This window comes from Pongo pygmaeus, chromosome 5 (genome assembly GCF_028885625.2).
Source record: "Pongo pygmaeus isolate AG05252 chromosome 5, NHGRI_mPonPyg2-v2.0_pri, whole genome shotgun sequence".
Classification (NCBI taxonomy): domain Eukaryota; kingdom Metazoa; phylum Chordata; class Mammalia; order Primates; family Hominidae; genus Pongo; species Pongo pygmaeus.
The window spans coordinates 132,921,615-132,936,911 of record NC_072378.2 but is presented as its reverse complement, the minus strand read 5'-3'; the positions used below and the strand labels follow the sequence as shown (position 1 = coordinate 132,936,911).

Here is a 15,297-nt window from a genome sequence, read left to right as displayed (position 1 = left end):
GGATGGAGGATCGCTTGAGCTCAGAAGTTCAAGGCTGTAGTGAGCTGTGATCATGCCTGTGCATTGCAGCTTGGGTGTAAGAACAAGACTTTGTCTCTAAAAAAGAAAAAAAAGAACTACTAAGGGAGGTTCAGCCAGGACTAGCTATGTATTTTCACAAGGTCCAGTACAAAATGAAAATGTAGAGCCCCTTGTTAGAAAGTTATTAAGAATTTCAAGAGATCACATCAGAGCATTAAGCGTGACTTCTTCAAAGCTCGGCTCCCTTTATGATGGCACAATCTGCACGCGCACGCAGTGGCGCTAGGCAGAGCCAACGGAGATCACACAGAGCACTGTAATTTTTATTCAAGCAGGACCCCGGTTTCTTCTAATGACCAGGGTTATATTTCATCTACATCTGGGGTATCTTGCCTCCCATGGCTGTCCCATCAGAGCAACATGAACTTTCACATTTCAAAAGAACACAGACAAAAAAGGTAGGCCCTTAAACATATGACTAGGTTTAAACCAGTAGCATCTGAGAAGATTTTGGCACAACCATGTGAATTATTTACAAAGATAATAATTATGCTCAATTCCTCCAGATCTAAAAGGATTGATGAGATGTGTTCTTTTAATCACATTTATACAAAGAAAAAAATGAGGAAAGCAATGAGTAAAGCCTCAGTGACTAGCATGTGAGACAAAACATGGACTGTGACTGTCAGATCTTTCTGAAATGATGGAGGACACATGTCCATTTTTCTGCTTGAACCAGAGATCCCATCCATGTGTGGTTGAGATCAGGCTCCTTAGGACCCCCCATAACTCAAGGGCTCAGATTTGTTTTCACAGCCTTTGTGTAATAGCAGACTTAGAGCCTTAAATGCTGTAGGTGATAAAATCTTAGGTAAGCGGAGACTCCTGGGAGGATGGAGGAGTGGTTTAAGCCCATTAAGCTGTTAAACTTTTGAATGACAAGGATTTTGTTTTCTTTTTTTTTTTTTTTTTTCACTTTCAGATTTAATCCCCTTAAGACGAATTGTTAAGTTGTAAATCAGCACAACTCACATAGTTTAGGTCTTCTGGTTCCACATAAACATTAACAGTAGTTAGAGAAGAAACAAAGAAAAAACTTCCTTCAGTAAGGAGTTAACAATGGAATCTTCTGCAGTGCGACGGGTATGTGGAAGATGAGGGATTATGAAACAAAGATCTGTGTCTTCTCTTCCTTGAAGTTTCCTTAAGAAGTAAATTGCCATCCTGATAATGCTGTCGATTGCTGGTGCATTGGGTCTTCCTTTTTGAATTTTGGTCCTGTGCAGAGAGAATGTGTAGGCATGTGGAAGATTGTGGAAGGTGCAGGACTTAATATGAATTTGTAATAAAAGGCAGTCATTTTAACATGTGAACGAAATAACATGCTGCCTTCTGGCAGTGTAACAAGTTTCCTGGGAAGAATATTTAGAATCCTGGAAAAGGTTACTTCCTTATAAGTGACGGAGCAAATGATCTATCACTGTCTTAACTATTAAGTATTTATAACTGTCTTAAGTATTGACAGTTACCTGGCCTTTTTCCTTACAATCCCATTTCCTCTCTTTCTTAGGAGAAATCTTTTCTGGTCAAATGTGTCCTTGAACGTGGTAATTATTTACAACAGTGAAGGAAGGAAAAAAGGAAGAAAGGAGGGAGGGAAAGAAAGTAGCTTTTGATAGTGTGCTATATATCAGGCATTATGCTAAGCCTATTCATATTATATATTATACCATCCATTTAATATGTTAAGATTCATTAACTTTAAGTATTTGATAGAAATTGAACAATCAAAAGAAATCAACAGCTTGGGTAAGGGCAAAATAATTCAAGGAAATGAGAAATAATGATTAGCTGGCAGAAAGACATAGTGAAATCCATTAAGTCTTAAAAGTGGTTACTAGGCGGGGTGTGGTGGCTCACGCCTGTAATTCCAGAACTTTGGGAGGCTGAGGTGGGTGGATCACGAGGACAGGAGATGGAGACCATCCTGGCTAACATGGTGAAACCCCGTCTCTACTAAAAATGCAAACATTAGCCAGGCGTGGTGGCACGTGCCTGTAGTCCCAGCTACTCAGGAGGCTGAGGCAGGAGAATCACGTGAACCTGGGAAATGGAGGTTGCAGTGAACCGAGATTGTGCCATTGCACTCCAGCCTGGGCTAGAGAGGGAGACTCAGTCTCAAAAAAAAAAAAAAAAAAAAAAAAAAAGTGGTTACTAAAGCAGAGGAATATTTATTTACCAATGAAGCATTAATCAAATATAAAGACTAGGCAAAAAGAAAATACATCACATAAGAAAAATCAGAAAATTCTGCTTCCTCCTCCCTACCCCTTAAAAAAGAAAAAATAATAAATAATAAAAAATTAGAAAATAGAAAATTCTTTATCATTGTGGTCGTGATTCTGTAGATTGATCACTTTCTCAGGGAATACAGAAAACACTTTTATTTTAACAATTTAGTAAAATAAAGTTTATTTATTCATAAGTGGAATGGGCAAACAATTCATTATGTTACAAATCTTTATTTTTTTGTGTCTGAGCTTCTTTTAGAAACATAACAGTAATGGCGAAAAGATCTGACATTCCATTTAACTCTGTGGCAATCCATGTGTCTATAGATGCTTATGTTAACAAGTTTAAAAAATAGAAAAAATGACCCTTGAAAACTATAGCCTTTAAAATACTGCTTTTACATTTAGCTTTCCTTAGACAACAAATATGAAAGATATGGTTTTTGAAAGGTTCAAACTGATGATAGATGTCACATGAAAGAACTATGTCAAATAAATTATGGGGAATGTGATATTTAAATGGAATTAAAATTATTATTTTATGAATTCGTCAAATAATCATCTGATACACCCCTCCATACTTTGTGGCATGTGTATGAGGAATTCGAGTGTGAATGTAGACATCATATTCTGTGTTTCAAAGAACATTAGTGCTAGAGCTAATGATCTAATTAAAGTTTCTGACAGTTAAAAGGAAAATTAGTCAAGCTCTGCAGCCTATGATTTTAGAATTAGAAGGATTCAGCATGATTTTAACAAAAGTGGGATGGCAAGATGATTAATAATATCAAAGTGATTAAGCCAGGAACACAAAGAAGTTTGCAGGCAATTAAATCTTAAAATGTACTGTTGTTGGAACAGAAAATCAAACACCACATGTTCTCACTCACAAGTGGGAGCTGAACAATGAGAACAGGGAGGGGAACGTCACACACCGGGGCCTGTCAGGGGGTGGGAGGCAAGCAGAGGGAAAGCATTAGGACAAGTACCTAATGCATGCAGGTCTTAAAACCTAGATGATGGGTTGATAGGTGCAGCAAACCACCATGGCACATGTATACCTATGTAATAAACCTGCACATTCTGTACATGTATCCCAGCACTTAAAGTAAAAGAAAAAGAAAAAAAAAGTACTGTTGTTGTGAAATTGCCTTTAGCACAAGAATGTTGTATGTGTTTTAAAAGGACATTATTTGTTGTTGTTTTTTTTACCTTTACTTTCTAAGTAAAGTGATTTAAAAATAAACCAACAAAATTTGCTTTGGATTTCCTATGCTTTTTAATGAGCATACTGAAGATGGTCAGAAATACTTTTTTCTTTTTGATAATACTGCATTTTCTCTCAGTATTTTCTTCTGTGGTGATGCCTAACTGGTCAGTAGGTGGCTAAGAAGAAATGACGACAAGTAGCTAAAAGCCTTAGTACCAAGAAGGAGGAAAATCTCTCACCTCTCTTTTTTTTCTTTCTGTCTTTTTTTTTCTGTGACAATGTTAGCAAGAGTAAAATGCTATATGCGCATATTAGAAACCCCTACTTTTTAATGTGTCTGTTTTTAATTTTTATTTTTATATTTTTTAACTTTTATTTTAGGTTCAGGGGGTACATGTGAAGGTTTGTTACATACGCAAACTCGTGTCACGAGGGTTTGTTGTACAGATTATTTCATCACTCCTGTATTGAGCCCAGTACCCAATAGTTATCTTTTCTGCTCTTCTCCCTCCTCCCGCCCTCCTCCCCACTCTGGCCCCAAGTAGACCCCAGTGTCTGTCGTTTCCTTCTTTGTGTTCATAAGTTCTCATCGTTTAGCTTCCACTTATAAGTGAGAGCATGTAGTATTTGGTTAGAAACCCCCATTTCAGCTGTTAAAAATGAATGTAGTTTAAGAATTGCATGTACACATTTTAGACAGACCTGGATAAAACTGTTCTGATGAAACTCTTTCATGAATAAGTCAGCTGTTTCTGTAAACAGCATTTAGGGTGTCGGCAGAGACCTCAAATGCAGTTTGGTAGTGTTTCTATTTTGTGGTATGCAATCACCCAGGTGGCAGATATAAAGATCTTTAGTTCTATTGCTCAAATACTTCCCGTCATACACCAGGCCATTACTTCTCTGCAAGTGGGGACGAGGCCCCCGAGGAGGAAGAATAACGAGGAGAAAACTGCCTTGGAGTCGCCACTTGGCATCAGTTGGAGGAAGCTTTTAATTTCAAATCTGTACTCACTCTCTTGTAACTAACTTAATTACTTTAATTTAAAAAAATCATTACCCAAATTTAAGAACAAAGTGGGAAATCTCTTTTGACTAATGCTGTCTAAGAACACTGGCTTGAGGAACAACAATGAAACTAGAAACACTTTCTTCTCTCCCTCTATTCTCCCTTCCACCGCGTATTTTCTCTGCAGTGTTTTAGGGGTCCCTGAGAATTCCTTTTAGAAGGTCTCGGAACACATACAGCCTTGTGTCTTTTCTTCATCCTACCTTCTGTGTAGAACAGGCTTTTTCTCTTCTGTTCAAATCCTATGCACCCATTGAGACCCAGATAAAAGTCATATCCTTGCTGGAACATTCCTGTGTAGCCCAGCCTGAAAAGATCTTGTTCATTTTTGGTCTTGGATTGTACATTTTGCCTGGATCTCTTTTGGTCAGGTAATCGCTGCTGTTGCTTTCATCTGAGGTGCAGAATCATGTAGGTTTTAAGTGTTGATGTGCTTTGTCTCTTCAGCTGCATTGTAGAATCTCTGCTGCAGGGTTGACCTTCATGCTTTCTTCTTCCTTTCCTTGTATCTTTCATATTGTGGACATTCAAGAAAAATGTCTTACTCTCTTTGTGATACACTCTTATATAATAGAGGCTGGTAATTTATTGGTTTATCTCTTGGTGACTGGTAAGGTCTGATATGTGTGAGGTCACTGAAGGCCAAAGGCATTTCCTCAATATTAAGAGTTATGCTTTGCATATGGACAGCTCTTTTTTCCTAATGTACTTTTTAAAAAGAAAATCATTGTAACTTATGAACATGTTACATTTCAAATATATATGGAAAGAATAACATGCAGATTTAAATATGTAAAATGAGCATTCTGGGCCAACACAAGGAGGGCATGGGCTTAATTTTCTTGTAGTGGAGATGGCTTGCTTTCTAAAAGCTCTCTAGCCCTCTGCTCATAGCCTTGTGTGTGGCCTATGCATGGCAACTTGTCAAGCTGTCGTTGCATAGGGCTCTGAGTTACACTTGCGCTTCACAAATAATTGAGGGTAGTCCAGATTTGGTCTCTGCCCACCTCTGACTTAGCTGCTTTGGCTGATGCGATGCTTGTTAAGACTTCATGATTTGCCTTATAGATTGACTCTACCAGATAATTAGAGGTCATTAGATGATTCTTCCCCCTTAAAACAACATTGGTATGAATAAAACAAAACACAGCACAGTGAAAATAATAGAACACAAGAATGAAATTGTTTTCAAATAATAACCTCCTGATCCCACAGGTAATAGATCACAATCAAATCAAATCTGATTATATATTTCTGACTCCTGGTGGAAGAAGTACATGTATTGTCTAATAGATATCTATTCTTCCTACACATGTAAGAGACAGCTCAATAATTTGTTTTTTCTTCTTTTAAATTTCAAAGCCTGACGTAAAGTAAGAGCTTCCTAAATGTTGGTAGTATAGAGGAAAGTATGGAGTAAATAATGATTTTTTTTTTTTTGAGATGGAATCTCTCTGTCTCCCAAACTGGAGTGCAGTGGCACGATCTCGGCTCACTGCAACCTCCGCCTCCTGGGTTCCAGCGATTCTGCTGCCTCAGCCTCCCGAGTAGCTGGGATTACAGGCACATGCCACCACGCCTGGCTAATTTTTGTATTTTCAGTAGAGATGGGGTTTCACCATGTTGGCCAGGCTGGTCTCAAACTCTTGACCTTCGGAGCTCCCCCTGCCTCGACCTCCTAAAGTGCTGGGATTACAGGCGTGAGCCACCGCACCTGGCCAATAATGATCTTTTAAGCCAATTAGGTTACAATTCTACAAAATTACAAATAAAGATTAAAATAAGTAAATGGGAAAGATCATGAGTAATATTGCAGCATAAATTATCTTCCTTGATTCTTCTCTGCCTTTCTTGAGTTTTTCTATGAAAGCATATATAAAACATAGAATTTTATATTCTGACAAAATTCTATCTGTTCTTGTTTTTTGAAGGAAACATTCAATTGCTCTGAATATGGAAATAGATCTTGCCCAGAAAATGAAAGATCTCTGGGTGTCCAAGTGGCTATGTATTCATTTATGGCAGGAGCCATATTCATCACAATATTTGGCAATCTTGCCATGATAATTTCCATTTCCTACTTCAAGCAGCTTCACACACCAACCAACTTCCTCATCCTCTCCATGGCCATCACTGATTTCCTCCTTGGATTCACCATCATGCCATATAGTATGATCAGATCGGTGGAGAACTGCTGGTATTTTGGGTTTACATTTTGCAAGATTCATTATAGTTTTGATCTGATGCTTAGCATAACATCCATTTTTCATCTTTGCTCAGTGGCCATTGATAGATTTTATGCTATCTGTTACCCATTACGTTATTCCACCAAAATAACTATTCCGGTCATTAAAAGATTGCTACTTCTATGCTGGTCGGTCCCTGGAGCATTTGCCTTTGGGGTGGTCTTCTCAGAGGCCTATGCAGATGGAATAGAGGGCTATGACATCTTGGTTGCTTGTTCCAGTTCCTGCCCAGTGATGTTCAACAAGCTATGGGGGACCACCTTGTTTATGGCAGGTTTGTTCACTCCTGGGTCTATGATGGTGGGGATTTATGGCAAAATTTTTGCAGTATCCAGAAAACATGCTCATGCCATCAATCACTTGCGAGAAAATCAAAATAATCAAGTGAAGAAAGACAAAAAAGCTGCCAAAACTTTAGGAATAGTGATGGGAGTTTTCTTATTATGTTGGTTTCCTTATTTCTTCACAATTTTATTGGATCCCTTTTTGAACTTCTCTACTCCTGTAGTTTTGATGCCTTGACATGGTTTGGCTATTTTAACTCCACATGTAATCCGTTAATATATGGTTTCTTCTATCCCTGGTTTCACAGAGCACTGAAGTACATTTTACTAGGTAAAATTTTCAGCTCACGTATCCATAATACTAATTTGTATATGCAAAAAGAAAGTGAGTAGACTTATTCTGCATGAATAAATTGAAGCAAAAAACTAGAATTTAGAAAAATGAAGTTGTTTAAAATGTGTGTTTTTGTGCACGTGTGTATTATTTTAGCTACCATAGAAAGCTGTTGGTTTCTAAGATGAGAATAAAAAAAGGAAGCTTCTCTTTGAGCCAAGAATCCCTCCAATAGTTTTCAGAATTCTTTACACACCCACTACTTCCTGGTAGAGAGAAAAGAAGGAAAATTAGAAAAGTAAAGAGAACATGGGGAAAAGCCAGAGATGGAAAAAGAAAAGCCAGAGATGGAACAAAGAGGACACACAGAAGCTTTTATACTGTTCGAAAGGAGTCAAAACATAGGCTGAGCTTGGGAACTGCTTGTCCCCCTCCCCACCACAGACAATTTGTGTGATATTCCCATTTCATTTTTGCTCCTCAGTATCTTACCAGATGTACTTTGAAGCATCAGCAACTAAAAATGATAGGTAAGTAAATATGGAAATAACAATTTCGAAAACTCATATTCTTCCAGGAGTCAGTTATGTGTTAGCTGAGAGTTAAGCCTTTACTAGATTCCGCTGTTGTGAGAACAAACGTTTCTTAACTAAAAGAAGAAATGGCAAACTGAGTAACCGGGGCGACAGACTCCAGGCAGGTTTTCATTCAGGAGCCATCCTAATCACAGCAGCTAGTTAGTTCCCATGTTCCATGCAGTAGAACTCTGTTCAGTGTCTTCCTTTCCTCCGTAGGCTCATCCACATTTTGTATTGCTCATCCACATTTGTATTTGGTGTTCTGGTGTTTTAATAAATGTGAAATATCTACTAAAGTTTTGTTTTGAATCCATCATTCTTTTTTGCTTGATATTTATACACATATTTTTTAATAACAGAGGAATGAGAGGCAGAAATAAAGAAGAAAATTAGTAACTTTAGGTTGAGACTCATTAATAACTGATGGGCTGTGACTAGTGATGTGTTGGTTTAAGTTCAACACTGGGCTGTAAAAAAAATCAGTTCTAATTTGTAGAGTTTGATGATTTCCATGGTATATACATTTAAAAAATCTTTCCTTATGAGTGATTTTGACCTATAAGTGTAATGTCCTGAAAAGTTAACAAACTTTTCTTGAAAATAATCATGGGTGGTTCCAGCATACCACTGGCTGTGAGCAACATTTTTAATGAAAAGCAAATTAGAATAGAAGAAAATAGATAATATCAAAATATATCACTTGCACTGAGGCTAAGTATAGCCTCATGAAGTTTTATTTTCAGTTATATCTCGTGTGTGTGTGTGTGTGTGTGTTTACATATGGTAGTGAACTGTGTTTCACCAAAATATTCTTTGTTTAATTTCTTCATTTACATTATAGCAATGAAAATTGTGAGTTTTCAAGAAGAGAGTAGTTATATCCAGGTGCAGTTATGAAAGCAAATCTGTCAGTATCTTTTCAATGTCCTTTTATGTTTCAAAACGTAATCACCCTGCTGTGTTCTAGTGAGGATGACAGAGCGACCCAGCGTCCTGTATACTGGCTTCCTTCTACCATTCACTCTGTCTTCATTTCCCAGGATTAGTAAAATCATGTTCCTCAACACCGAGAATTTTATAGTAAGTTACAGATGTGAAAACTGAGCCTGGGGGATTTAGTAGTTTACCCTGGATTATACAAAGAGTTATAAGTACAGGACTAGAGCCCAGCTCTCTTCACTTCTTATTCTGTGTTCTTTGTTTACTGAACTTTTTTATTTTTTTCAGATTTGTGACATTTTAACTGGCTTTTTTTTAAAAATAAAGATTTTCGAAATTCAAATTTGTACAAATCACTTAAGTAAAAATAAAAACTCTCTCACATTCCAATACTTTCTTGTTACATTCAGGAATCAAAGTGTAAACAGAAACATTTTATGATTCAGACAATTATTCCTCCCTTGGATATTAGCCAGCATTTAATTGAGCCCACACACCTGTGTATTTTCAATATATGGAAACTTCTGTACTTAATCTTTCTGAAATGACCACGAAATCAGATATAAAATTGCCTTTCATTTGGAAAAAAAAATAAAACAAACTGGGTCATTAAAAACACACAGGGATGCCTGTAATCCCAGCACTTTCGGAGGCCCAGGTAGGCGGATCATGAGGTCAAGAGATGGAGACCATCCTGGCCAACATAGTGAAACCCTGTCTCTACTAAAAATACAAAAATTAACTGGGCATGGTGGCGTGTGCCTGTAGTCCCAGCTACTTGGGGGGCTGAGGCAGGAGAATCACTTGAACCCAAGAGGCGGAGGTTGCAGTGAGCTGAGATCGCACCACCATACTCCAGCCTGGTGACAGAGTGAGACTCTGTCTCAAAGAAAACCAAAACCAAAACAAAACAAACAAACAAACAAAAAACCCAGGGTATTTCAATATCCCTTAAGAAAGTTAAAAGAGCAATCCCACTGGGACTCCACAGTTAGTGCCTATCTGGAAGCTCCTGGATCTGAGTTCTCTACTCCAATTCTCCTGAGAGCAGAAGCAAACTTATATATGAATCAGACACCTTAATCCTCTACACTAAACTTTCTGGAATTTCCTGATGTCACACCTGCAAAGCCACAAGAAGACGGTCATTGATTCAACTAACTTTTCAGGAAAGGGAAGGTACTGGGTCAATAAAAAAAAATTGGAAATGTTCTATTCTTTTTAAATTATTGCTGATTTATTCTCTTCTTCAAAATAATTGAATAGTGATAGTTGTATTTTATAAAGAATCAGAAATTGTTGAAATGGGTTGCAATTGAGAAGATAGTTTTTAACTAAAAAATAATGATTATAATTTTCTGGTGAAAGAAAGGTCTTAAATTTTCCGTCAAAATTCATTTGACAAGGTTGGTAAATTTTTATATAGTGGCATATAAAATACTTTTGCAAAGTACAAGAACTATGCAACACATGATTCAGTAAATGTAGTTAGGTATTTCAACAATGCTGAAATGCACTTTCCTCTTTGGCATTATATATCAATAATTTTAGATTTCAATCTTAAATTCCAAGAGCCCTAGGGCTGTCAGAATTTAAGGGAGAATTATTTATGACATTATCCAAATTTGTGTTCAAATGAGAAACCTTTAAAAATCTGCTTCTTTGTACATGTAATTTGAGTTAATATATTGAAGAAGTGGAACACTAATAGCTCATATCTTGCTTTGCTGATCTTTCTTATCTGTTTTTCCAACAAAGAAAAATGAAAGGAAATTATAATTTACACTTATTTATATGCTTGTACATACATACATAGGTGACAATGGCAATTGTAAGTTCTTTGCCCAAATAGGTAGGTCCTAGAAGAGGAGAACATATTTTATGGCAGTAGTGACACTTTTATTTGGTGCCATGTAGAGCACATGTACAAATGCTTGCCTTTATGGTCGGAACCACGATTGTAGTCTACTACAGGTTATATGGTATTCATCCTGGAAGGCTGTGAAAATTAGATTCCTAACTTGGTGTTGCTGTTAAGTCATCTCTGCCTCCTACTAAAATGAATGTGTCCAGACAATCAAAGATTCTCTTCAACAAGCATTAACTCCGTGATATATTGCATTACAAATCTGACTTTTTCCAAATGTATGTGGCTGGAGATATGCCAACCTTAGTCAGTGCTTAAAACTAAAACTTGAGGAAAAGGAAAAGGTCCCAGTGGGAAATTATTTGTAATTATTAATATTTGAATATTTGTAACTTTAAAAAATGAGAATTCCATAGAGGCTGTGTGATTCAACATAATAGATGGCATAAAAGTCTAAAAAAATTAAAGGAGCTAGCATAATTTCTATGAGGAAAAGCAGGGAGGAAGGCAGGAACAATGTTAATGACCGCAAAGATCTGCATGTCAACTTTGAATGTATAAACATGTTATGAAACAGTAAAAGTTTATTTGCAAATCAGTTATTTGGAAATTAGAATACAGTTTCCCAAAAGAACATTGTTAGTTTTTAAAGCTGGTTATTGTGAGCCTCATTGTGTTCTTACTAGACAGATGCCCCACTGTGGAATGTTAAGGTAATGATGAGGCCAGAAACTGCATCACATAATACATGTTTGTAAATATTTCATTTATGGCCTTCTCCAGTTCTGAAAGTATATGAATTTTCCCTTACGTATATAGGAAGTTGCACATAGTGAAAGATTTGATCGCATGTTGAAATATCTTACAGAATCCTCCCAATACTTAAAACATGGAACAGTTACTTATATGTAAGACCTATGTGAGGTTGCTTAAATGTCGTGGCTGTGATCAATAAGGTCATAGGGGCAATTGGGGTGTGGCAGAGTCTCCTGTGTAATCATAAACATTAACTGCATATGCATTCATGGACTTAAATACTGTATGAATTTAACTGCAAGTCTGCATTCTGCAACGGAATATTTCCTTTTATCTTTGAGAGTATGTGAGTTTTAACTGGAAGAAAATCCCCAACTCCTCTAAGTGGTAGATAAGGTGCAAACATTACATATGGGACTGAAAAGAGCCAAGACAACCTCACCTTCACACCTCAATGGGACACTGAGGGGTGTCATGCCACTAGCAGCAGCACCTCCCAACTGCATTTAGCTGAAATACTTCCACTTTTGTTTTCTTCTACTAACACTGTCTATCTCCGTCCAGACTCAGAATCTCTGGTTTTCTCATGCTACCAGATCAGTAAATTATGTCTACGCAAAATCTCTCAGCTCCTCCTGTCTAAATGCTACTTTGGGAGGAGTTATTTTATAAGAATACCATCAACAATTCAATACCAGAACAAATGTTCATGAAGTGTGCTCCTGAAATGAGTCCATTCATTTATAGGGACGTCTTAAGCACATTGAATTAATTTCTTTCATTGAAACAATGCAGGTATTTTTAAAATGGTAATGATTTACAATTATTTATATGTTTATTCATTCAAACATATATCTCTAGTGTATACTAGAAGCCTTAACTTAGATACTGAGAATCCAGTGGTGATGGATAGACAAGTTACTTGTCTCATGGAGGTGAGTTCATATATTTTTTAACACAGATATAAATTCAACAATTATTTCTTAAGTGCTATCACTAATGCGCTCAAATGGGGCCCAGGCTAGATGTTCACAACCTTTCCTTGGTGAAAACCAAAGAACAAAGAGAGGCAATGAGTGGAGGACTATCTATAATGGAGAGAAACATATCCTCAATATAATTTTTAACAAGAGAAAAGCACACACATTTATTTAATATAAATTTTACATGACACAGGAGACCTCAAAAATGAATACTGCCTCAGAACTGTAAAAACTGTGTATTTTTCTGAACAGTCATGCAAAAGTATGACAAAAGGATATGATACAGTAGTAATAAACTGGGGGCTAATTTAACAAGGCCTGTTTGTTCAAATTCTTCTTGATGTTTCTGTGTGACATTCTTTCCCCCTGAGTACAGGACACAAGAGAGTCTTATGACCTATTTTAGGAGAAGACCAGATCATTCTTTTAGGGTCTGCTTCAGGGAAAAAGTGGGAGAAAGCCAGAGTAAACTTGTTTCCGCTATTTCCTCAAACACCAAGGTGCCATATTTTGGTGTACCCTATCCTGAGCCCGATCAACTTTTTGTTTAAAAATTTTTAAAATTACTATGGATACATAATAGTTGTACATATTAATAGGGTACATGTGATGTTTTGATACAGGCATACAATGTGTAATGGTCAAACCCGAGTAACTGGAGTATCCATCATCTCAAGCATTTATTATTTCTTTTGCATTAGGAATATTCCAATTCTACTCTTTTAGTCATTTTAAAATACACAATAAGTTATTATCAACTATAATCACCCTAATGTGCTACTTAGTACTAGATCATATTCATTCTATCTAACTGTATTTTTGTACCTATTAACCATTCCCTCCTTATCCCCCTCTCCCCACTATCCTTTCCAGCCTCTGATAACCATCATGCTGCTCCCTATTTCCATGAGTTCAATGCCTTTTTTTTTTTTAGCTCCCTAAATAAGTGAGAACATGAGACATTTGTCTTTCTATGCCTGGCTATTACAACTAACATACTGTCCTCCAGTTCCACTCATGCTGTTGCAGATGACAAGATTTCATTCTTTTTTATGGCTAAATGATAACTAATATTGATCAGGCATGTCCCAGGACTGAAAGTACCATTCATAGAATCTCCGCATTGAGCCCCAAACTTTAATTCCTATCTTTCTTTCATCTTGTTTCTCTGCTCTTCTGTTTCCTATTTGTTTACAAGATGATTTAAAATGAAGCACCTTTCTGTTACAAATGATTCACAGACTTTCAGAGCTGGAAAAGCCTGCAAGGCTCATCTAGCCCAGCACACCTCCCATCACCGAGAGTTCACAGCTGGCTGATGGCAGAAGCTGGACTAGGAGAACTCTTAATGCAAGGCTCTTTTTCTACCTCCTCTTTGGAAGTTGGTGATGTAAACCTTTAACCTAGAGAAACCAGGGGGTCACATGGAATAGTTAGCTCTATAAAGGGTCCTCCTAAGACTTTGCAAGGAGACAGCTTCCTGTGACTTGGTAATAAGAAGTGTCTCTAACCAGCAAAATTCAGGTTCTTGTATCACAACAAGGTTCCTTTTCTTCCCTGTCAATCAGGAAGAATGACAGAATCAAAAGGAAGGAAGGGAACTTCTAGCACCTTGAGATGAGGATGGGGCCAGTTTTTGCTCTTTCTTGGGGGTTATTTCTGTGCTCTTTCTTAGAATTCTAAAGCAAAAACTAAACTGAATCTGCCTAAATAGATGAACTTGTTAAATGTACACTGCAGTTAAGTCTTTATATAGCTTGGGAGAATTCAACATAGGCCCAGGGTGTCTCCTCTGTCTGATTCACTCAAGATTGGGCCTGCTTTTCTTTGGCCCACTAAGCAGACTCTGTGCTTTGTTATAGGCACAGTGTCAAGCTTCTCTCGAGGCTACTAGGGAGTGGCTTTTCAGGGTGATGTGTATCCTGAAGCAAATAGCAAAGCAAGTGTGACAATTTTTTGGAAGTTTTTATTTATGCCATTTGTCCGCCCTCCTTTATTCAGCCCACTGTGACCAAAAGGAGTCATGTGAGATTTGAGTAACTGGGTCTGTGAGTGTGGAATTTGTAATTTTTATTGGTCTCTCAGGGATGGAACATATGACATGGCTTTACTAGTTAGAATCTCAGAGAAGCTATAAGACTTAAGAAATACAGGGAAGGAACAGGAAGAGTAGAGGACAGGAGAGGCAGAGGGAAGGACAGGAAGAGAGTAGCAAACAGAGAAGCTATGAAGCATTGACCCAGGTGCATGTTTTAACCCACGGGTACATGGCTTTCAACAGCCATGTTTCATGGTACTGCATGTTTCTGCAGCAATATGCCATTTATAACTCTTAAAACATTTGCACACTGTTAACAAAGGAAGATTTCAAATTATCAAAAGAATGCCTAAAGGAAAACTTTGTTATTTTCACTTGGTTTTTTGGGTATGGAGTATTTTTTCTGACAGTTTCTAGGAATATGTCTGTTCAAAGTGAAAGTTAACCAAAAATTCTTGAAAATCTCCCAATTCCTTACCAGGAATAAAGCAGTCAATAGATAAACCTATGTTGGATAGATGAATGGATAGATGGATGAAACAGAGTTAAATATAATAACACAGGAAAGAATACACAGCTGAAAATTGTCATTTTTCTAATGCACCAAGTAACTCAGAAAGCAAACACAGTTGATATAATTTAAAATATTTAAATAAATTACAATTGAAGTGAATTCATAAT

General features: G+C 37.1%; 2 protein-coding genes across 2 annotated transcripts in view; both read left to right on the top strand.

Moving 5' to 3' along the window:
* Positions 1–419: 419 nt before the first annotated feature.
* On the top strand, positions 420–7,514 carry LOC129038739 (trace amine-associated receptor 2). Its single transcript, XM_054492136.2, is given in 3 exon segments — positions 420–479; positions 6,523–7,342; positions 7,345–7,514. Coding segments are annotated over 3 exon segments (1,050 nt in total).
* A 423-nt stretch (positions 7,515–7,937) lies between these two features.
* Positions 7,938–15,297, top strand: part of TAAR5 (trace amine associated receptor 5) — a 28,116-nt gene continuing 20,756 nt past the window's right edge. The window contains exon 1 of the mRNA XM_054492135.2: positions 7,938–7,985. The gene's annotated coding sequence lies outside the window, so the exon portion shown is untranslated. The remainder of the gene's footprint in view (positions 7,986–15,297) is intronic.